Source organism: Diospyros lotus, chromosome 9 (assembly GCF_014633365.1).
Source record: "Diospyros lotus cultivar Yz01 chromosome 9, ASM1463336v1, whole genome shotgun sequence".
Taxonomy (NCBI): domain Eukaryota; kingdom Viridiplantae; phylum Streptophyta; class Magnoliopsida; order Ericales; family Ebenaceae; genus Diospyros; species Diospyros lotus.
In genome coordinates this window covers 14,990,012-15,015,022 of record NC_068346.1, presented here as the reverse complement: position 1 = coordinate 15,015,022, position 25,011 = coordinate 14,990,012, and the positions used below count along the sequence as shown (strand labels likewise).

Below are 25,011 nucleotides of genomic sequence, written 5' to 3'. Positions count from 1 at the left end.
ATTCGATGGTTAATGATAGATCCGTAGGTACCGAGATGTGTGCGTGGTGCAAATGTATTTATGATAAGTTTAGGGTCGAGCTTACCCCAAGAGAGATCTATGATGGAAATTTATTGAGGGATTATTACGGAATTGTGGACTTGGAGTTTACAGCGGTTATGCTGTTTGGAGATTTAGCATCATTACCTAGATTGGGTATAGGTGTTTAGTTCTCACAGGTGAGTGGAGTACAGGCGGCGTCGCGGTTGGCATGACAAAGGACTAAGGTTGTGAAATGTTGTAATTAATGGGTAAGGCAAAGGTGGTAGTTGATGTTTTTGGCCATCGTGGAGCATCCATGGAGTAAAGTGAATTAGAAATAAGAAAACCTCTCTACGTTTGATGTTGTGGGAGATACCCGGGGTGTATGGCCAGGACCGGAGTTAGTTGTATGCCTAAGTAGCTGCTGGGTTCTGTTGTAAGGATAGTGGTTGCTATGAGTACGCGCGGTACTAAACACGGACCACATGCCCTAGGGTCGGTTATTGACCAAGTGAGGAGATGAGACTCCTTTGGGTGCTAGTCAAGTGGTACATCAACAAGAGCATGAGATGGTCTGTTATGTCAGCCAGAAGAATGCTTGATCCATATCTTAAAATTACTTCTCCTCAAAAGTGAGACTTATGAGATGCCCTGGGAATTAGAATAGATACTGGTACGATGAGTTGCTTTTAGTCGAGCAGACTTCAGAGCAGATAACACCGGTTCTAAATATCAAGTCCCAACTAAGTTATAGAGACTTTGAGGAGGTCAAGGTTAGTATATAGTGATTAAGTGGAGGTATGGTCATTTAGCTATTTGGAGTTAAGATTGGCAGCAGGTCAAGACTGTGGTCATCGAATAAGTCATCGTAGATATGTCGATTCCTTTAAGGAGGGGAGATCTGGTGACCTTTGGCTCTTGGGATATATTGAGTGGAGAATGTTTATTCCTCAATAGTCCTGATTAAATGATTAGCCATATTTATTGACAAGACCTCGAGTGTACGTGGCAAATTATGGGAGAAAGTACTACTGAGAAAATGCTGTGTACCTGGTTAAGAATCAGTTGAAAAAGTCAGACTAAAGGATAGTGTTGTTGAATTCTTGATTGAGTTTGTCGTATCGTTTTAACGCTCCTATGGACCGTAAGTACATGGCAGGTTCCCGTCACGTTACCGAGTATTAGCTTCTCGACATGTAAGAGGATGGCTCTACCCTTATCTCTACCGGTTGCACTTGAAGTTGGCTGCATTTGCATTGAGGTTTGTGCTGTGAATCGATTTATTATTGAGATTGATATGTGGCCGAGATAGTATTAAACGGAAGTGCGATGGAAATGCAAGATAGTTTTGAGGAACAGTTGGATTACAATATTGTAATAGGCGAACGATGTTGGGTTATGATTGACGACGTTCCTTACGCCGGTTGAGGTATCAGTGGCCATAACGTGATCCAATAGAGGTGATAGATTAGGGAGTTGTGGGAACTGGAAAATGATGATATGGAATGTCTCAGAGGTGATGTTCAGTAATATCATGAGAGTTGTGAGCGTATCTTAAGGACATGGACTGAGTGCGAATTTCGAGGACGAAATTCTAATAAGGAGGGGAAAATTGTAATATCCCTAATTAATTAAATGAAATTAAATTAATTAAATTAATTAATTTGTGTTAAAATTTGAGGCGGTGCGCGTGTGTTGGTGTGCTAAGCATAGAAAAAATTGTTATTTTTTTGTGTCTCTCATTGAAGCTTCTGGCCGAATAGAGAAATAGAGGAGAGAGGGAAGTGGCTGCGCTCAGCCAAGTGAGGGAGAGATTGAGAGAGTGAGAAAGAGAGATGGAACGAGGGAGAGAGGGAGGTGGCAGCCATGGAAGCTTCGAGTGAAGCTCGGCCATGGCAGCCGAGCAACTTGCAGCAGCGGTGAAGGCGAAGCAGCAGGCTCGGGGCGGTCGGGGCGGCGGGGTGGCGGCAGGCGAGGGCGGCTGGTTGCAGCGGCAGCGGCAACCGCGTGCGTGGGCGGGTGCGGCGGCCATGGCCGCGGCTAAAGTAGGGGAGGCGGCGTAGAAAAGATGAAGAAGAAGAAGAAGAAGAAGAAAGAAAAAAATGAGGAAAAAAGAAAAGAAGAAGAAGAATGGCGCGACCAGCAGCCATGCGCAGTGAAGAGGAAGGAAGAAGAAGCTGTACGGGAGAAGGGAGAAGAAGATGAGGGAAAAAGAAAAAAAAAAAAAAGAAATAAAAGAAAATCTGGAAAAATGGGAAAAATAGGAGAAAATTTTCAAAAAATTACGAAAAAGTTCTGAAGATTATTTTGGGGTTCGATGAGTGTGCTTGAAGCTCGAAAGTGGAAATTCGAGGGCATTATGGCAGTCCAAAAGGCAATGCCAATATGGGCGATTAACTAATTTTCTCTTCCTAATTAACTGAGCGTGTATTAATTTGGTGGTGTTTAAGAGAGAAAACGCTGTAAACAGCTAGATACAGGCAAGCTCTCATCTACCCTTACGATTTCTTTACATTTTGTGAACCCCTCGCTTTCCGTTAACTCGTTTCGGTATCGCATATTAATTATTCGAAATGAGGATTTTATTAGCGTGATTTAATTTAAATTAAATATGAGACTCGTTGGGGTTTTATTTACGATGTGTCTACGTGGGATTTTAGACGGTTAAATTATTTATATTACACCGTTAGATTTAATTAATATAAGCCGCGGGTTTTATTAATAGTTATTAAACGCTTTACTTTGCAGCGGGAGTGCAAAAAAGGCAAGGAACAGCCGTGTAAAGGCAAGCTCATAACCCTCTCCTCGTGTTCTTCAATTCCTGTGAAAGACCCTGTGATTTCTCGTATTTTATCACCTCCCTTACTTTATTTCGGTATCTAGCATTAATTGTTGAATTATTATTCATTTGTTTTAATTTAAATTAAATTCGAGGCTTCTAGAATTTTATTCGTTGTGAGCCTATGGGGGTTTGTACCGCCCCCACTCTTTTTGGGAATGATGCTGAACCAACCTGGGAACTAGGTTCCTAGACGTGGGGGTTTATTTATGATTTTATCGGGTTTATTTACAGTTTTTCTCGGATTTATTTATGGTTCGGTTAGAGCTATCGAGCAGTAGGGCAGGGGTCGGTTGTTGGTGACGTTGGGGTAGACTATTGTACGGCCCTGAAGGGGACCGTCGGGTGGACACTTCTAGTCACTGACCGTTGACCGGTGCCAGGCACTGCTGACTAGCTCTGCCAGTATGTGATTTACTGCACGTTTTGATTCATTATATTCTGTTCATGATTTGATATGCACATGGGTACGGATTGCATGTTGGGATATTCATTTATTGAGTATGCTTGGACACGGACATGCTAGCTTAGTCAGGTTGCATCCAGCACGGGCATATGCATCGCGTGTGGTTTACTATGTGGGCGAAGCATGGCCTGATGCCTGGATGTATGGGCGCCGGTGTATCACGTTGATGCTCACTACGCCATTGCATTTCTATGTGCATTGCATGGCTACTGGTAGTATTTAATTAGTTCTCGGACGGGAGTACCGTTCCGATGGAGCCTTTGGCTCGGGTGTCGAGAGTTTATTGGATTTATACAGCTTCCAGCCTTTCTTTCCTTATGCTTGCTGAGTCTCTCGACTCACCTTACTTTCCATCATTCCAGGTAGTGACAGCGTAGGCCATGGCAAGGGAGTTAGCTTTTGGTGGCAGAGTCGGTATGGTGTACAGGCAGTCCCGTCAATCCTTATCAACTCTGATGTCTGAGTAGGGTTTACTCTATTATTTTGTACTGTGCCAGGTCTTTCCTCGAGTCTCGTGTATGTCAGCACAGGAGTCTGTGTTTATGTAATTATCATGTGACCGCTGTGATAGCGGGGTACCCGTAGTGCATGCATGTGTCTAGCTTCGCTTCTGTTGTTCTTATTTTTTTTTGTATGCATGCCAGGGTGGTTTTGGTCTTGTGTTTCATTCTTTCTCCTTCCGTAGGCGCTCCCGTTCGGGTAGTCCGGGTGGTTGGGGTATCCGAGCGGGGGTGCTTACATAAATTGTATGAGCTTTGATGTTATACATGATATTGTTGAGCATATTAAGCTTTAGGGCTATTCGTATTTTATTAAGCATGTGCATGATATAAAAGGTAACGTGAACATGAACGTGCATGTCGGTGCACGACACACAATATGAACTCGACCTGATTGGTCTTTCTCATAATAATGAATATGATGCCCATTTATTTCAAATATGCTTGCTGAGCCTCGTGGCTCACGTTGTTTTAACATCATTCCAGGTTTAGGAAGTGAAAGTTCGAGGCCAAATTTAGTTGTATCAAATCCTTGCAGATAGTCATAAGTGCAGGGCTCTCTCGACCTAAAAGATCCTTGGAGATGAGTGTGGACAGGGGCTCAGATTGAGTGTTTTGTTAGCTTTGTGTAGCTGATGCTATGATTTGTAAGTAAGAGCCCCTAAAATGTGAAATTTTGTCAGTGTGCTTCCGCTGTTATAAATAAATATCGATGTGAAAATTTATAGCCGTTACACCTCCGATCGCCATCTTTTGTTTAGGAAAAAACAATGGACAATTGAAAACATGAAATACACATTAATTTCTAAAAATTATTTTATTTGTATATTTGAAAATTAAATCTGTTTAAAATTTAATTCATTTAGTAAAATCATTTTTTGTTAGGAATTATTATATTCACAAATAAATTTAAAAAATATTTTTTAAAATTTGATGTTGCACACATAAATTCATAATAATTCTACCAAAATTTATAATAGTTTTACTTAAAATTAATACAAAAATCTATTCATTACTATGGCATATTATTAGTTTTGAGTAAAAATTATTATAAAGTACTATAAAGTTATGTATATCATATCAATTTATAAGAATTATTTGTGAATATAAAATTCCGTATAAATGACCCAAGAAAATGACCATTTGTTTGATATTAATTTTGGTTGTTGGGCGGCTGATGTTATGACTATTAATTATTTATATTATTTGTAAACAAGGTATTTTTTTTAGAATATTTTTTATTAGTTGATTAAATATGATATTTATAATTAACAAGTAAGAGTGTTTTATAATTAAAAATAATATATAATAAATATATCTTATATAAAAATAAGGTGTATTTACTACACCCTATTTTTAAAGATATTGTTTACTATTTTCTTAAAAATATTTTTAAATAAAAATTATTTTTAATCTTCAATTCAAAACCAAACTTATTGTTGTTTTCAATTGTTAAATGCGAGCCCCAATTATTAATTTTAGCTGTTAAATTGGTGATGTGAGACTCGTGACATTGATAATTTTCTATTAGACTGAGTTACCATTATGAATTTATGATCTATTAGATTGAGTTATTCTCTTTTATTTTTGACAAGAAGGTTGACGCATAAGAAAAAAGTAAAAAAAAAAAAATGACTAAATATTAATTAAATAAAAAATGTTTAATTTTTATTAGTGTAATTAGTTTTTATTTTTTATAATAAATCCGAAGTTAGTTGGGGGGATGCTCTTATTTTGTCATCTTTCAATCACTTTCTCCTTCCTTTGTCGTGGTATGGAATAGTTTGATATATATAAAAGGCAAAGTTTTAATAGTTAGTATATTTTTTGTGTAAATTAAAAATATTTTAAAATTGGAGGATACCATTACTAATTTAAAAATAAAATATGCTCAAGACTATTATAAAAATACTTAATACAAATTTCAAGCTGAAAATGAGTCAAGATTCAATATATTAATAATTTAATAATATTGAATTTTAATAAAAGATATTTGTTAGTTTTATTCGAGTGACAACAACCATATTTGATATTTGTTAGTTTTATTCTAATGAATTTTAATAAAAGATAATTTTAAAATTTTATTAAAAAACGTACAACGTGTAAGTCATAATTAAACAAGAGCAAGATTATTAATATTATATTAATCTTTAAATTTTACTTAAAATACAAATTAAACTATAATATTCAAAGTGTCAGTCTTTTGAAAACAAAGTTTATTTGTAATTTTTATTTTTTTTGCAAATACATAAATTGTTACATAATATTCAACTTAGGCAACAATCATAATATTCAAAAGTTAATTTTTCATTTTCTTTAATCTATTTTTTTCCATCATTTTTCAAATCTTTTCAAAAATTTTGAAAGTCAAAAAAGGCAATAAAATAAAATAATAAAATTAAAAAAATATATCAAAGGAGTTTTAAGAAATTTTTTATGACAAGAAAAACAAAAATAAAATAATTTCTTTACAGTTACATTTTTTTACTTAGAATTAAATTTTTTAAAAAAATAATTTTTAATTTTTATGACAAGAGCAATTGAATTACTTAGAATTAAATTTTAAAAAAAATATTAATTGAAAGTGTTTAATTGTCTTAATTTTTTGCTTAGAAATTATTATACTTTTCCAAGAAAGCACGGAATCATGTGAATTATACTAGTCAGTACATGGCTGCGACAAGTTTGTGTACTGGATTTGGGTGCTAAGTTGTGCATTTCTTATGTGGACCCCAAAAACTAATATGTGCATTGGTATATTTATGTTGAGAATTGGATATTTTGGTGCATGGCTTGATGTGACATTTCATTTGCAGCATTGCATTTTGTGGGGGCGTATTTTGGATGAGGGATTTATCTCTAGTCTTATCATTATTTCTCTTATTATGCTTGTTGAGTCTTGTAGCTCATCATGTTCTTAACATCATTCCAAGTGTGGGAACTGATGTTGAGGATGGGTTTATGGCATGTTGATTTTTTGTGGCTATGTGTACAAGGCAATTCTGATCGAAAAGATCTTTGACAGTGAGTTGTAAGTAAGGGCTCAGATGTTATGATTTGTTAGATTTAATTGGTTGATGTCCTATTGTGTATAAGAAAGCTCCTAAGATGTGTATTTATGGTTAATTTACTTTCGCTATTATATAATTATGGGGCAAAATTTTAGTTCATGTATTTGAGTTATCTAAGTATTTGTAGATAATAATTGAGGAAATTCTGGGTCGTTGCAATACATAACTCTTTAAGAGACAACCCAATACATAACTCTTTAAGAGACAACCCATCTAGAGACTATCATATAGAGCATACAACACGCACTCATGCATACATATGTCCACATTTCTAATTCAAGATATCACTATCTTACTTAGGCATTAGAGGGCCCACGAGTGAAAGATTCTTACGTGCCTTTAACTGTTTTTGTGCTATAAATTTTTCCAGTGCCACCCATCTAAAGATTTTTCGGACCCTTTCGAAGACTAGTCACTCAAAGACTCTTTGACGAGTAAGGCTCTCAAAGATTTCGAAGACTCATCTGGAGACTCTTGGTATCTTCTCTTTGCTCTCTCAAACAATGAATCGAGTCTGAACTCTACTTGAACTATTTTTTAGGAGAAATAAATTTAATTCTTATAATTAGATAACAATAGCAAGAGAATCAATCACTTACGATTTTATAGTTTTAAAAATTATTTAAATTTATTTGATTTGAATTTTAAATTTTGATAAGTGGCCAAATATTGATTGTCAGCAAATCTTAAATGAAATTAATATTTTATGATTTAAGTTTTAGTAGTATTAAAAATATAAATTTTAGTTAATTGTTAAGTAAATAGAAATTTCATAAATTTTGATTGGACAATTTTCTGTAAAAAAAACCTTTGATAAACAATTAAAATGCCATTCATTTTTTTACATTACTCTCAAATCAAGCAAATTAATAATTTTGATGGGTTAGCTTAATTTACTAACTCTAGAGTTTTTGTATTTAAAAAGATATTATTATTGTTGAAATATTTTTAGCTTTTTTATTAATTATTATAATTAAAATAGCCTAAAACAGCTAAATTTCCTGTAATTCAATGCAATTTTATTGAGCCAGACGTTGTGGACATTGTGTAGATACCCCTTCGTCCGGATTGCTTGTAGAGGGATACCTTGCCTCCGGAGGTTTACGTCATTGTCTTCCTTTCTTTCTTTCTTTCTTTCTCTTTTTTTTTTTTTTTTTTTTTTTTTTTTAACGCATCATTACAAGCATATCCCCAGCTCGACCCCACGATACATGCGAAAGAGTTAAATCAGGAGACCCCGCAACCAATTCAACCTCTAGCCTTTCCACAAACGTGAAGGCAACAGACAGTCTTTCAACATTCAGTATTACCCTGACTACTGAGTTTTCTCTCCTACTTAGGGCTTGAACACAGAATCTGAGGGCCTAGAGAGTAATACCCCAACATATTTTTCTTTTGTCAATTAATCTATGTCATGGGGACGACGTCAGTGTCTTTGATTTGACATATGAAAGTTACTTAGTTAAAAGATAAAAAAAAATTAAAGTATAAAATACTATTTTAAACTAAAAATATATATTTTTTCTTACACAAAGCATAAATAAAATATTTTTGACATTTAAAAATTCTTTTGAGAGTTCTACAAAAAGAATAAATATTATTTATAAAGATCTTAATTTTAATGAATCATAGAATGTTTGGATAAAATTTATTTATTAAAATTTTAATTTTAGTGAGGTTCAAAACATTAAGATAAATATTATCTGAAATAAGTGTTTAAAGGATAGGATTATTTCAGGAACTTAGACAAAACAAAAAGTATTGGCACATTTAGAAATTGCTATTTCCCCTCTAATTATTTTTAAAGCATACGATTTTTATCTTTAAAATGTATTCTTTTATAAGTATATTCTTCTTTTTTGCTAATTCAAAAAAAAAAAAGACTGAAATTTTCGCGATTAGTTTTCTTGTAAGTGTTCAGGGGTGTCAACCACGAGTGAGGTGGCCATTGGACTTCTTCAATTACTGGGAAGCTACTCATGGGAAGCAAAGGTTGTGATAACCTTGGCGGCATTTGCTGCAAACTACGGCTCCTATTTCTCGGTTTCGCAGCTTTATGGGAGCAACGACCCATTTTCCAAATCTTTGGCATTCCTACAACTATCTCCAAATCTGTTGAAACAGGCCCCTTTGAAACTCAAGCCTGAGGCACTCAAGGTTGTTGAGGCCATCCTTGGTCTTACCAACTATATTGTTTAGATCAAGGACTTCCAATCTAAGTACGTTCAACGCAAGATTTTCTCTTCCTTTTTCGCTGCTCATGAAGACGATTTGGCGAAAGCTGTGTACTTGAGCATTCAGAGTACCGTGGCTTGTGCATCAATATTGATGAACACAGTGGCCTTGGGAAATGAGTACGTCCCCAACTTAATTGAGCAATAACAGATAGATCACTGGACTCGTGAAAATTTTAATCGATGGCCCTACAATTTTAGGTACAAACCAACAGCAATGGAGGCTCAAGAGCTTTCGGATTTGGCGATGGAGATAACGAACATACGCAGCACACTTGCCAGTGAAATGGAAAGTTGGAAGAAACACATTGGTTAGTCCAACAATTAAAAATGGAATAACGTGGTCCTACAATATTAATTTCATTATGATTTTTCTTCCTCACAAAAATACATAAAGATAAGAGATATGATATATCAGTTTTATGGTGAAACTAACTTAAATAAGTAAAATCTTGTCCATTGTAGAGTCTATAATTCTCACTGAAGATTATGACAAACTCGTCGGGATGTTTAAGCATGAACATACCGATAATATAGAGATCCTCCAAGTTCTACTTTGTTGGAACCAAAGCCACTTGACATCCATCTATAATTGTTCTACCAAGACACAGGTTAGCTCAATACATTGCCCGAGAGCTTCACATGATCAGCTTCATATACACACGTGTAATGACAAAAATATCCCTCACCCTTGGCCGTCTCCTCTCTACTCTTTCTTCTCCGCTTCCCATGGCCGCTGCTTGATGTCACCTTGTCTCGCACCGACCGCTGTTGCATCCTCCCTGTCCATGGTGGAGAGGGAGGATGCATCGACGGTCTGGGCGAGGCGACAATGAGGAAGGCAACGAGTGGTGGCCACGGGAATGGGAGAAAGAGAGTAAAGAGGAGTCGGATAAGAGAAGGGGTGAGGGGTATTTTCGTAATTTGATTGTCAAAATATTGCATTCGGTCATCCTCTCGATTATGCAATCGGGCAATGTAGGCATAATCGGGCAATGTAGTTATTGAATTAATGTTGCTCTGTTGGAACAGGAAGAATTGAACAAGTTGAGCGGCAAACATGTGTTTCTGTACATTTCAAATCTAGGGCATCTCTCCGAAGAGGAAATCTCCATTCTCTCTGAGAACTATGCGAGAAAATCTACTCCTTGTGAGATCGTGTGGGTTCCTATTGTGGACATATCAACCCCATGGAACGAAGAGATTGAAAAATACTTCAAGAAAATGCGAGATTCAATGGGATGGTACTCCATTAATGACCCTTGGAAGCTTAACAAAGCGGTCATCAAGTACATCGAGGAGGAGTGGAAGTTCGAGGGGGAGTCAGAGTTTGTGGTTCTCAACCCAAAAGGCAAGTTTGTAATATCTGGTGCCGTTAATCTCTTCTGGTTTTTGGAACAGTCGAGTTTTCAAGTAGATTACTGGAAGACGATTCAGCTGTTGCAACATACAATGGGATCAATAGTCAATAATTGGGTATGTATATGACTATATCATATAATTAATCTGTCACTAATTAACTACTCTTCCTAACTGTATAATTTATTAATTGTGATATTAATTTTATAGTACATGGTTATATTTTAATGTTATGATAATACAAAGGGAGGTTTTTGGTATTTCAGATTGATGCTGGAAAGCATATCTTCCTATTTGGAGGGGAAGACATAAAGTGGATTCAGAAATTTGTAGACGAAGCTCAAAGAGTTGCGGTGGCTGCCAAAATAGACTTCATCATGATGTACGCGGGAAAAAGCAACTTGAAGTGGGCAGCTCACCAGGAGATTTTGGAGATTTTGGAACAGTTAAAGAAAAACAACACCACTCTCCCAGTATATCGATTCGGAGACCCAAAGTATATGTCATCATTCTGGGCCACCCTGCGAAGCATATGGCTAACTAAGATAAAGACTGGCAAATCTATTGTAATATCTACTACAATGGATGACATTGCCACACTTTTGAGCTTTGATGCAATTGGTGAAGGTTGGGCTGCGATTTGCCGTGGTTCAAGCCCTGAGATGGCCAAAGCCCGAGGTAAGACATTTCTAGATATATTGAAGAACAATAGCAGATGGGAAGCTCTTGGAAAACAAGCAGGTTTCGTAGAAGCACTGGCTCAGAAGATTAAAGAGGGTAAGACCCTTGAAAGTCACCATGACTGTTACAGCCTGGAGGTTGCAGCCACGAGGGGGAGCACCCCTAAGAAGGTGAAATGCCGCCTTTGTGACTGCGCTACCTTCATTACTTATCGTTGTTGCGGTGATCACTAATTAAGCTAAAATAAAACTATTCCGCTTTGGTGATGGACCTATTAGAAACAAATCCAGTTTGTGAACGACTTTGCCACTTATGTATTAAATAAATAAGTGGGTAGCGCACTATTTAGTCTATATATGCGTTATTGACATGTAAGAAACTTAAATATGTTACAAGTTTTCGAAGAAAAATAATATTGTTAGACCTTTTATTTGTATTCATCTTTTTATTTTTGTTTTGTTTAGAGAATTGGATTTATAAATGCATATTAATCAAATTGAAAGAGTAAATAAGAATAATAAAACACACACAAATGTTAAACCGAATTGTTATTTTATACACTTTTCATTTATTCTTAACACTCTACATATTTAATTATACCCATGTGACGCTACCTCAAAGTGGGGATATTTGTAATAACACCATTTTGAAGTTCCATCCTCCAATGGCACCCAATCCACTTTTCTTTTTTTTTTTTTTTTTTTGTTCCTCTACCCTCACTGCATCTTTTATATATAGTAATTAAGATGCTAGCATTAAAGCATTTAATTGATCTATTTGTTGGTTATATCTCAATTGATCAGATATATCTAAAGCATTTAATTTATCAAATTTTCAAAGAAATTTTATCTTAATTTTTGATAGCTTCGTTGTTATTTATATTTGATTTGTATGGAGTTTATCTCTTAACCGACAATTAAAATGCATAGAAATTTATAGTGATATTCTTTTTACTAGGTAAAATAAATAAAAGATGCATGCAATCTAGCAATTACTATTATAAAATAAGATACGGTGAGTTACAGAATATACTAACCATAAATAGAAAACACATAATAATAAGTACTAACAAACCTTAAATATAAAAATACAAACGATAACAATCAGATCTAGTCCAACTAGAGTAAATCAACTTATCAGTAACACAATTTACAATTGACGTGGATTAGGCCAAGTCCAACGAAGCATTGAACCAAGGCCGATTAATTTTCCACCTGGGCCACAGTTAAAAGAGAGCAACCCTAATAGAGGGGATCTACAAAGCCTCCTCGGCTGAAGAACTTCCAGGAGACCCTAATTGATGTGCATTGGGCACAAGACCCAATGAAACATTGAGCCAAGGCCCATTAATAATTCCCACTTGTGCTACAATTAAAAGAGAGTAGCCCCAGTAAAGGGACCTAGAAAGCCTCATTGGTTGAAGAACCTCTAGGAGTCCCTCCTAAGTCAACTTCGCGACAGAAGAGCCGGGATACCCCTTGGTCTCTCAGAGGTACGCCGCCCAGGGTATCGCATGCTGGATCAGAATTTGGAGGGTGAGCTGGAACGTCAAGGCCTTGGGCAGCGGGCTTTGTTTTCAACGGATCAATTTTGGAGTGGGCCAGTGGGTGTTAATATAATTGGGCCTAATGATGCACATGTGCTTCCAATTTATCCTAGGAGCTTGAAGGCCCTATGGGGGTTGGGGTAAAAATGGGCAGGCCATTTCCGGACTATAGGCCTAAGGGAGTGGCCCATTCGACAGGCAATGCTTCAAAGAAAGATTTAGGCCGACCTAATTGTGGCAACCATAGTATCGATGTGTACGACATGTCCAAGAAGTCTGATGGGTCAAAAAATGCTAATTCTCGACCTGATGTGTATTTAAAACCTTCATGGATTGATTTGATTACTCTGAGTGGGGATCGGTTGTCTAAACCATTGGGCTATTATCTGCCTATAAATTTTTCATATGAGTACCTTATAATTCAATTTTTAGATGAAGTTATTCAGTAGGGTCTTTAGTATTGACGCAATACTTTGGTGGGCTATTTTATTGACAAATGCTTGTCATTTCTTATGGTGCAATCATTGACGAAGATTGTGGAATGAATATTGTGGAATTAATACAGTCTTATTGAGGTACTCTCAAACAATTCGGGTTGCTTTTTATTTCGTTTTGATGGGAAGGAAAATATGATAAGAGTGTTTGATGGTGGCCCTTAGCACTTTGCTAATAGGCCATTAATTTTAAAATTTTAAAACTTGGGTATGGATTTCTCCCAAGACACACATACGTCCTTGCCATTATGAGTTAAAATTTTTAATATTCCTTTAGAGGGTTGGAATGAAGAAAGGATTGCTACAGGTTCTAGTGCGCTTGGTAAATCGATCCATGCGGATTTTACGACCAAGGATCGGTCTCAAATGGGTTTTACAAGGGTTTGTGTTAAAATGGATGTATTTTCTGAATTCCCTCAACATATAGATCTCTACAAAAAGATAAGAGGAGTGTTAGTGGGCATGCACAAGGAAGCAAGAAAGTGGGAAATATGTCAAGTAAGATTACATCCAAAAGGTCTCTCCAAGTAATTGCAGAGCATGCATCCATGGCTATTTCTACTCGTCCTCAAGGTATGGGGTCCCGACTTGACAATCTGTTTAGTTCGCTTATGGGGGGAAATAGGGATATTCCTTCAAATGAGGATATGGAGGGGCTTATAGAAGAGGTGTTGTGTGGGAATACTGAGGTGGCTGTTGAGGATCGAGGCAAGGGTGACTGAGTTGAAGAGGATCTTTCTACATCTAAGAGAGCTAACAGTTTTGATTCAAATTATGTTCTTGTGAAGACCAAGTCATAGCTTGAGAAAGAAATGAAAAAGTTGAATGCCTTTTTTTGGTCCAACCATGGTGTCAACGTTTAGAATTGGTCGACTGTGATTCGTCAGCCCATACTGATAGGATAAACACGAATGCAAAGAGAAGAAACAAATAACACAAATAACAAGCAATACGCAGGAAAGTTTTTACGTGGTTTGATCAGAATGATGTTTACTCCACGACTGCTATCTGATAATTTCTGGCAGAGTAACAGTATACAATTAATCATACATGTACAATGGTTCCTTGTCCCCTATTTATAGAGTGGGGTGTTTACAATTTTGATGACTCTTAAATATAGAAGGATAATATCACAGAGATAATTTGTCCTTATTAACTCCACAAAATCGGGAATAGATTCCGCATTATCTAGGATGTGGTTTGCTTCAGATAAGGCAAGTCGGCCTTGTCTCCGATTATTACTCGGCCTTTTTGTCCTGCGAGCTGATCGAATTAGTTAGCTAGCTAAAGGCCTTGTTGGGAGTTCGTTTACTTTCGTTGTCGGAGTTTAGGTTTCAACAATCTGCGACCTCGTTGAGGTGTACTTGGCCTTAGATCAATTGAACTTTGGGAGGTTGTGTCTCCCTGTTAGGTAAAGTTTAGTTCATAAGAGCTTGTTCATAAATTATCCATAACACATGATTTTGAGGACACAACTCGTCGATTTGGCATAAGGATTTACTTCTCTATTTCCTTTTATTATGTTTTGCTAATTTGTTTTGTCCTGATGTGAGCTATTTGGTACTTTTGTGCCTAGGGTATGCCTTAAGTATAAACTATAGAAACTTTGTGGTTTTTTTTATTTAATTAATTATTAATTATTACTTATAGGTAAAAAATATTATTAATATTATATTAATCTTTAAATTTTACTTAAAAATAAAAATTAAATTATAATATTCAAAGTCACTCTTTTGAAAAAAAAATATTTATAATATTTATTTTTTTTACACATACATAAATTGTTCCACTCTAGTAAAAGGCATAATTTTTTTACACATACTTAAAAATACATAATTTTTATTTTTGAAAACAAGATTGCTTGAGTCAGATTCACTCTCTCATTTCTTTGTCGCAGTACAAAATAGTTTCATATATATGTAAACGGCAAAGATTTTACAGTTTGTACATTTTGTGTAAATTAAAAATATTTTAAAATTGGAGGATACCATTACTAATTTAAAAATAAAATAAGCTCAAGGCTATTATAATATTCAAAAGTTAATTTTTCATTTTCTTTAAGTACTAATCTATTTTTTCCATCATTTTTCAAATCTTTTCAAAATGTTTGAAAGTCAAGAAAGGCAATAAAATAAAATAATAAAATTAAAAAAATAGATCAAAGGAGTTTTAAGAAATTTTTTATGACAGGAACAAAAATAAAATAAAATAAAATATTTTTTTCATCACGTGGGTTCTGTTCTTCCCCCCCCCCCCCCCCCCCTCTCTCTCTCTCTCTCTCTCTCTCTCTCTCTCTCTCTCTCCTCATGAATTGCCTTCCCCTCTCCTCATGCTCAACGCTACAATTGACTCCTCTGATTTGATTTGATATGATATTATAACTTTGGCTGTGCAAAGGACACTGGCAAAGCTACCTTCCCGCGTTTTGCAATAGTAAAGATGCGCGTGAATGCAATAATGGAGTGTAATTTTGTTCACCCCCTCAGAAGGTGAAATGCGGCCTTCGTGACCGTGCTATGAAGACCTTTATTACTGGTTCAATAGGTGAAATTGCTCGGCTCTGAGCGCTCTCCACACTCGGCCCAACAGAACGTAGAAGGAGAGACCTTCATTACTTATCGTTGTCGCGGTGATCACTAATTAAGCTACAACTATTCTGCTTTGGTGATGGACCCCTTAGAAACAAGTCCAGTTTGTGAACGACTTTGCTCTGCGAAGTTTGTTCATCGGCTGCCACTTATGTATTAAATAAATAAATGGGTCTTTGTTCTCGTGTTCTATCTAAATAGCGCAATATTCACTCTATATATGCGCTATTGACGTGTTGTAAAAAACTTAAATATGTTACGAGTTCTCGTGTAAAAATAATATTGTTAACCTTTTATGTGTATTCATTTTTATCTTTTTGTTTTGTTTAGAAAATTAGATTTATAAATGCATATTAATCAAATTGAAGGAGTAAATAAGAATAATAAAACACATACAAAGTGTTAGACGGATTCCATACGTTTTCCATTAATTCTTAACACTCAAAACATATTCTATCCAAATAAATTTATTGTGGACTTTGTTAAATGGCTAGAATCTATTCAGATAGAAAGTCATTTAATGTTTATTTTATATTATTTAATAATATTTTACTAATATTTAATAAAATAAAAAGATAATTTTAATCTCATAAAATATTGAAAAATTGTGACTGAAAAAGGTATTGTTAATAAATAAGATAATAAATGATATATGATCTTAATATCAATAATTGGAATGACAAAAAAAAAAATAATTCTATTTGGATAAAACACATACAAGTGTTAGACGATTCCATACATTTTTCATTAATCCTAAACACTCGAGACATATTCTATTCAAATAAATTTATTGATATTTAATTATATCCATGTGACGTTACCCCAAAGAGGGTATATTTGTAACAACACTATTTTGAAGTTCCATTGCCCAATGGCATCCAATCCTCTATTTATTAAATATGACATTTAGTTATTAAATATGACATTGACCTCCTTTGCCTCTCTCCTCGCGTGGCTTGCTGTTCTGCACTTCTACTTTCTGTCCCGTTGCATGCTTTTCTCTCTCCTCAGTACTTCCCTCTCCTCGCGTGTTTGTCTGTTTTGCTTTGTTTCATTACTTGCTTTTCTCTCTTCTCCCGTCGTTTTCTCTCCTCACGGAGTTTGCTTGTTCTGCTCTTTCTTGGTCTAAGAGGTAAGATCGCTTATCTCGGCTCGATAGGACGTGAGACTATTAATCATGATGACTCAATTGAATGTAGTGACTGGATTCGAGCTCACCACGCACAAGGAGCTCCCTCATTTTGGAGAGATATATCCCACACTACTGCTTGCAAGACTCGATCCTCGATCTTGATCCAAAATTCACCACGAAAGATACTTTGTGCTCCCTTCTTGACCAACTGAGCTGTCCATGCAGGCTAAAAATTTTTTTATTAAAAAAATAGTAAAATGAAACTCACAAACACCAAATAAGGTTGTTCTCCCTCAGACAATATTGTTCTGCTCTTTCTTTCTCTCAAGAAAGAACAGTATGAGAGTATGATGAAGAAGAAAAGGAAGTAAAGTAGCAAATTTAGAGACGAAAAGTAGGGACAAAATTATAATTTTACCATAAAGTTATCCACCAGTTTTACCATAAAGTTGTCCACCAGTTTGTCTAGCTCTCGCTTCGTGTAGCATTTTCCCTCTCCTCGAATCCAACGCTGCAATTGACTCCGGAGTTAATTTGGGCTGTGCAAGGGACAATGAGAAAGCTACTCAACGCATTTTGCAATAGTTAAGATGCGCGTGAATGTAACGATCGCCTGACTTGTATAATTGCAAAGTAGTGCAAAGGACAAATGCAACTTTCCAGGTTGCCAATGACAAAGGTGAAACATTTTCCTTTTATTATTATTATTTATTTAAAAATAAATAATAATTATTTAAATCGATGTTACAGAACATTATTGAATATTTGTGAGTTAAAAAAATATTAATTTATTTAAATATTTAGAGTATTAAGAAAAATATTTATTTATATAATTTTGAAAAAATAAGAAATTTAGGTATTTAATTATTTATTGTGGAGTATTTAAAAAAATAATAAGAAAATAAATTAATTTAATAGATTTTCTGAAAACTTTGAATGTTAGGGGAATAAGTGTAAATAGAAGTTGGGGCGTATGAATAATTAAGGGAAGTTATGTGTGCTGATAAGTGATTTGCGAAATTGGCTGAGAGTCAGTATAAAATTAAATGGGTGCGTTATATGTATGAAGGAGCAGCTGGAGCAGGCGGTCATGTGCGTGGACAGCCAGGCAGTGGGAGGGGGAGCGTGCGCTAGGGGAGGGATTTTGCTGAATTTTTCAGCACAAGAGACCCCCAAAACGACGTCGTTTTGGGGGAAGGGGGTGGCTGCGCAGTAGCCATTGGACGTGCCACGTGGCACGCCCTCAGCTGCTCCCTCCCGCCTTGGTCGCCAAGCTTCGCTGCTTGGTGTATTTAAGGCCATTTTTGGCCATTCCGATGGCCATTTCGGCCACATTTCGCTTCCAAATCAGAGAGGAAAAGATGGAGAGAGAGAGAGAAATTGAGGGAGAAGAGCAACAGTCACTCAGCGGCTAAAAATGAAAGGAAAATTGAGGAAAATTAAGGGATTTTGTGGATTAATCGGTGTTTAAAATACTCAGATAAGTGAGTAAAATTAATATAACTGTTATACGTTTAAATCATGGATTTTATATGGTTAAACTATAAATTTTATGTGATTAGATTTAATTAAATTGTGCCATCATTTTATTGCTTCCTATAGAACGTTTTACTTCGTCACGGGAGTACAAAAGAGGTAGGAATCAGCCGTTTTCAGGCAAGCTCCTAACCCTCTCCTCGCGTTATTTATTTCCCGTGAAAGTCTTCGAGGTTTCTTGTATTTTAAACTTTCCCTCACCGTGACTCAGTTCCATGCATTAATAATTATAATCCGCATGGTAACCACCCTATGACTTATGTTTTATTAAATGAAATTATTGTTAATGGAATGAGTTAGGAAAATAATGATTTGGTGTAATTCTTTCTGTCCGTCACGGAGCTTTGTACCTCTCCGCTTCCCTTGGGAATGATGCCGAACTTGTTGGGCTAGGTTCTTAGAAGATTGAAACTACAGTTTAATTGGGATATGTGAATAATCTTACTGGGAAAAGTGTGGTGTGTGGTAACATGTGTATTGAGATGGTTTCCTATGTATGAGAAGTGATGAAATTGTGAATGTCATGATGGTGTTTAAGTTGTCATGGATTAAGTGTGCAAAATGATGGGTTTAAATGATAAATTGGAAGTGTATAAATTTGATGTTGTCAGGAAATGTGTCTAAGGGTATGGGGTATAAAATCACTGACTGTCGATCGTGGGTTGTGGCAATTGATGGCTGGATGTATGAGCGCCAGTCATCGACTATTACGATAAGCTTTAAACGGGCCAGAAGAGCTGGTACTACTATATTCCCGCCTTAATTTGTGCATATCATGATGTGTGTACTGCATAGGGCTTGGGTTGCATTCACTTGGGGACATACTTTGTGTGTGACGGGGTGTGTGAGCATTTGCATGACCCGGCCGGTCCAAGAGCCAACTTGGGTTCCTTAGGTAAGCTAGTGCATTTAGAGCATATTGCATGTGTGTACTCCTATGTGAGCGTAGCGTGGCCTGATGCTTGGTTTATGGGGGCCTTGTCATCACGTTTATGCTACAAAAGTCGTTGCATTTCTTATTTGTTGCACTGCATGGTGAGAATGTGCGTTTTAGGTGATAAATATGGGTGGTAGGCGTGGTCACGGTAAGACCTTGGGGTGAGACCCACAGTGGCGTGATTCACAATGTGGCTACGGTAAGACCTTGGGGTGAGATCCACGGCGACGTGGTCCACGATAAGACCCTAGGGTAAGACCCACGGCAACAGATTATGTTGTGAGTGACAAGAATGGACATATAAAGGAAATGGTATGGAGGTAGCTTATAAAAGACTGCTAACAGGTTTGTGTGTTGGACTTGGGTGCCAGTGTGTGTTTTATGTGGGTCCCAAAGACCGTTTATGTGAAATTTATTATATATTTATGTATCTAGAAGTAAGGCATGTATTGGGCATGGCATGACATGACGTTGCATTGGCATAAATTGCATGGGGTGTTATGAGAAGAATCTTGTATGTACCCTATAGCATTCCTTTCATGAGCTTGATGAGTCTCGCGACTCACGTTTGCTTTACATCATTCCAGGTGAGAGTATCTCGAGATCGCAGGTGCTTACGGTAGAGTTGACTCCAGATCGTCGAGTCAGAATAGTAGGTGCAGAGTTCTCCCAAACCTAGGTCCTGAGCGTCATTTTGTAATGTTTTAAAATTTTGAGTTAAAAATATGTTAAGTAAGGCCTAGGTGGGCCCAAGTGGTGAATGATTATGTAAAAATGGTTATGCAATGTTATGAGATGAAAATAAAAATATAGTTTCTAAAAGAGATGTGTGAGAGGTTTAGTTGTGTTATTATTCGATATCATTTTAGTAATGATCCTCTCACGGATCCTCTTGATGTACGGGGGCTTCGAGAGGCTGGCCGTTACATACATAAATTGTTCCTATAGTAAAAGGCATAATTTTTTTACACATACTTAAAAATACATAATTTTTATTTTTGAAAACAAGATTGCTTGAGTCAGATTCACTCTCTCATTTCTTTGTCGCGGTACAGAATAGTTTCATATATATGTAAAAGGCAAAGATTTTACAGTTTGTACATTTTGTGTAAATTAAAAATATTTTAAAATTGGAGGATACCATTACTAATTTAGAAATAAAATAAGCTCAAGACTATTATAAGAATACTTAATAATATAATAATATCATGGGATGAACCCCAAAAAAAATTATTTAAAGTTGCTCAAATTTACTAATTCAAACCGTCAAGTTTTCAAATGGAAAGAGAAATTTAAAAATTATTTAAAGTTGTTTGATTTGAATTTTAAATTTTGATAAGTGTTTGATATTTAATTTAAGTATTAGAGTATTTGTACAAAAAAAAATTTATGCCCTCTAATCGTTCTCTTTATTTCAAATTCCAATCGAATTGTCGATAAATTCAATATTGTGTTTAAGGGACAACAACCTTATTTGGTATTTGTTAGTTTCATTTTAATGTTTTTTAATAAAAAAATTTAAGATTTTATTAAAAAAACGTGTAAAATGTAAGTCATAATTAAACAAGGGCAAGATTATTAATAATATATTAATCTTTAACTTTTACTTAAAAATAAAATTTGAACTATAATATTCAAAGTGTGAGTCTTTTGAAAACAAAGTTTATTTGTAATTTTTATTTTTTTTACACATACATAAATTGTTCCACTCTAGTAAATGACTATCAACTTAGGCAACAATCATAATATTCAAAAGTTAATTTTTCATTTTCTTTAAGTACTTATCTATTTTTTTCCATCATTTTTCAAATCTTTTCAAAATTTTTGAAAGTCAAGAAAGGCAATAAAATAAAATAATAAAATTAAAAAAATAGATCAAAGGAGTTTTAAGAATTTTTTTATGACAGGAAAAACAAAAATAAAATAATTTTTTTTACAGTTACATTTTTTTTTTTTTACTTTTTCTCAGTTTTTCTTTTTCAATTCATCAATTCACATCATTTTCTTTCATTTAAAGATAAATTTAGTAATTTTATTCTAAATTAATTTATAATAATAAAATTACTTATAATTATTTAAATAAATTAAAGCATTAAAATTATTTTTTTAAACATGTAATTTTAGTTTTCTTTTGTTAGAAAAAAAAAATCCCAAAGAGAATTCTCAATAAAAATAAAATTAAAAAAAGTAAATATCATAAATTATAAAATTAAAAAGAATGATTGAATTTCAAACCATGATTGAAGGGGAAAAGTTCATTTTTATAATTAAATGCCATTCGAAAAACTTAGTTAATTCAGTGCATGACGTTGAAACTTGTTGCCTCCACATGGATTATTTATTGCATCCATATCCATACTGCATTTTTCCATCTTTTCGCATTTGAGAAAATGATATAGATAGACAATTTTTTTAATTTTTTTTATAAATTAATAATAATTATATTTAAATTTTTTAAAAAAAATCTGGTTACCATTATGATCTATTAGATTGAGTTATTCTCTTTTATTTTTTATGAGAGGGCAGATGCATAAGAAAAAAATAAAAAAATAATTAACTAAAAATTTATTAAGTAATAAATGTTTAATTTTTATTTTTTTATAATAAATCCGAAGTTAGTTGGGGGTGACAGCTTGCATCAAATGCTCTTATTTTTGTTATCTTTCTTTTTCTATGAATATATCATCACAGAATTGATCTCCTACCTGGGTCGAGGATTATGTTGCCTGACGGGGGCCTCCACCCCGAGTGTAATTTTGTTCACCCTCAAAAATGGGGGTAACCATTACCCTCACAATTTTTGTGAGGGTGAAAAAGCAACAGAAATTGTGAGAGTGATGATCACCCCGTTAAAGGGGTGAACAAAATCGCACTCCACCCCACCATCACCCACGTAAAACCAACCCCCCACACCCCCACATGCATATAATTTTATATTTTTTAAAAGTTATCCTCTAAATAAATTATTAATTCTGATTTCAGTTAAAATTATAGTTACTGTAATTATAACCATAATAAATAATTTATTTATTTTTTTAATAGTAACATAATTTATATATTTTATGTCTTTTTTTAGCTTAATTTGTCCGATATAAGTGTAACTAAATCGATTAAATTATTCAGAAATGTCTGATGTGATTTAATTTGGGAGGGACCGAATTAGGGGATCTAATTAAGGGGAATTTTAAATCTATTATTGGTTGGACTACGTTAGTGTCCGGTAACATAAACAGTTTGATATTTTTATTTTTTTTGATTTTTTAATCTGTTTGATATGAGCATCTATTCGATTGAGTTAATTTGGTTTTTGAAAAAAATTGATTTGTTTAATATGAGTAATTTGATCGATTCAATTATATTTGACACAGTTAAAAATGATATAAAATATATATAAATTTTGTTTTGATTAAAAAAATAAATAAATTATTAATTATAGTTATAATTAGAATTATTAAAGTAACTATAACTTTGAATAAACCAGAATTAATAATTTATTTAGATAATAATATATGAAAAAATATAAAATTATATATATATATATATACATGCATGTATGTGGGGATGGGGGATGGGCTGTACTATATATGGGATGGCCTATTGGGGGGGATGGGGGATGGGCTGTACTATATATGGGATGGCCTATTGGCGGGGGGGGGGGGGGGGGGGGGGGAATTTGTTGAAGCGATACGATATGGTGACACGTTCGCATCAGGCATTTTTTATGTAGGAGATCAAATCTGGGATCTCTATATTATTGATGCGTTTTTGCTTAAACAAGTCGATGAACTTTTCATAATCCTCAATACAAATTATTAATTATATGATAGACAAGATTTTACTTATTTAAGTTAGTTTCACCATAAAACTGATGTATATCATCTCTTATCTTTTGTCATTTTGTGAGGGAGAAAAATTATAATGAAATTAAAATTAATATTAATATTGTAGGACCCCATTTTTAATTGTTGGACTAACCACCAATGTGTTTCTTCCAACTTTCCATTTCACTGGCGAGGCATCGATTATCTCTATGGACAAATCTGAAAGCTCTTGAGCCTCTGTTGCTGTTGGTTTGTACCTGAAATTGCAGAGGCATCGATTAAAATTTTCACGAGGCCAAGGATCTATTTGTTATGCACAATTAAGTAGCTAGGTGTCGACGTTCTCATTTCCCAAGGCCACTGTGTTCATCAATATTGATGCACAAACCACAGTACTCTGAATGCTCATGTACACTGCTTTCGCCAAATCGCCTTCATAAGCAGCGAAAAAGGAAGCCAACATCGTGCGCTGAACGTACTGGGATTGGAAGGCCTTGATCTCAACAATGTGGTTGGCAAGACCAAGGATGGCCTCAACAACCTCGAGTGCCTCACCTAAAACTGTGTGTTCTTTTAATTATTTAGTCTATTGGATTTGACGTTACCTGTATCAATTGTTACTGCAAATTGGGTAGCTAAAGAGGCCGTGAATGGATAATGGAGTCCAAAGACGTTGAATTTTGCTACCTTCACATGAAACCTGCTGAAGATTGGCACTTTCACCAATCTTGTCTGGAATATGAAACGGCCAAATATATTTATTTGAGGTTAAAATTCATTAACCTTTTTAAACATGTAATTTTAGTTTTCTTTTTGTCGAAGAAAATCTCAAAGACAATTCTCGATAAAAATAAAATTAAAAAAAAATTAAATTATTATAAATTATAAAAAAAGAATTATTGAATTTCAACCCATGATTGAAGGTGAAAAGTTCATAAGGAAAACAATTAGTTAATTCAGTGGCTCTGTTGCCTCCATGTGGATTAATTATTGCATCCACATCCATACTGCTTTTTTCCATCTTTTCACATTTGAGAAAATGATAGAGATGCGGACGATTTTTCCAAATAATTTTTATAAATTAATATCACATTATACATTTATAATAATTTTATTTAAAATTTTAAAAAAATCTGGTTACTTTTATGATCTATCAATTGAGTTATTCTCTTTTATTTTTATTTTTTATGAGAGGGTCGGTGCATAAGAAAAAAATAAAAAAAAAATTTAACTGAAAATTTATTAAGTAATAAATGCTTAAATTTTGTCAATGTAATTAATTTTTATTATTTTTATGAAAAATCCGAAGGTAGTCGGGGGTGACGCAAGATTGCTTGCGTCAGATACCCTTATTTTTGTCTTCTTCTTTCTTTTTCTATGCTAAAAGCCAATCATATGTCATCAATAACTCTCTCCTTTGTCACGGTATTATATATAATTAGATATAAGGTAAAGTTTTTACAGTTTGTATCTTTTGTGTAAATTAAAAATATATTAAAATTGGAGGATACCTTATTTTATTTTTACTAAAATAAAATAAAATAAACTCAAGACTATTATAAAAAATAGTCAATACAAATTTCAAGCTGAAAATGAGTCCAGATTCAATATTTAATAATTTAATAATATCAACGGATGAACCCAAAAAAAATTATTTAAATTTGCTCAAATTGACTGATTCAAACTGTCAAGTTCTCAAATGGCAAGGAGAACTAATCAGTTGCGATTTTGTAATTTTAAAAATTATTTAAAGGGTTTGATTTGAAATTTAAATTTTGATAAGTCG

At 34.5% G+C, this 25,011-nt stretch overlaps 1 protein-coding gene across 1 annotated transcript; it reads left to right on the top strand.

The window, feature by feature from the left end:
• Positions 1-1,913: 1,913 nt before the first annotated feature.
• On the top strand, positions 1,914-13,933 carry LOC127809266 (protein SIEVE ELEMENT OCCLUSION B-like). The gene is made up of 9 exons (XM_052348030.1): positions 1,914-2,040; positions 8,819-9,090; positions 9,199-9,251; positions 9,333-9,442; positions 9,597-9,742; positions 10,164-10,607; positions 10,757-11,341; positions 12,831-13,078; positions 13,639-13,933. The coding sequence occupies exons 1-9, from the start codon at positions 1,914-1,916 to the stop codon at positions 13,931-13,933; spliced, it is 2,280 nt and encodes a 759-aa protein (XP_052203990.1).
• The last annotated feature ends 11,078 nt before the right edge of the window (positions 13,934-25,011 follow it).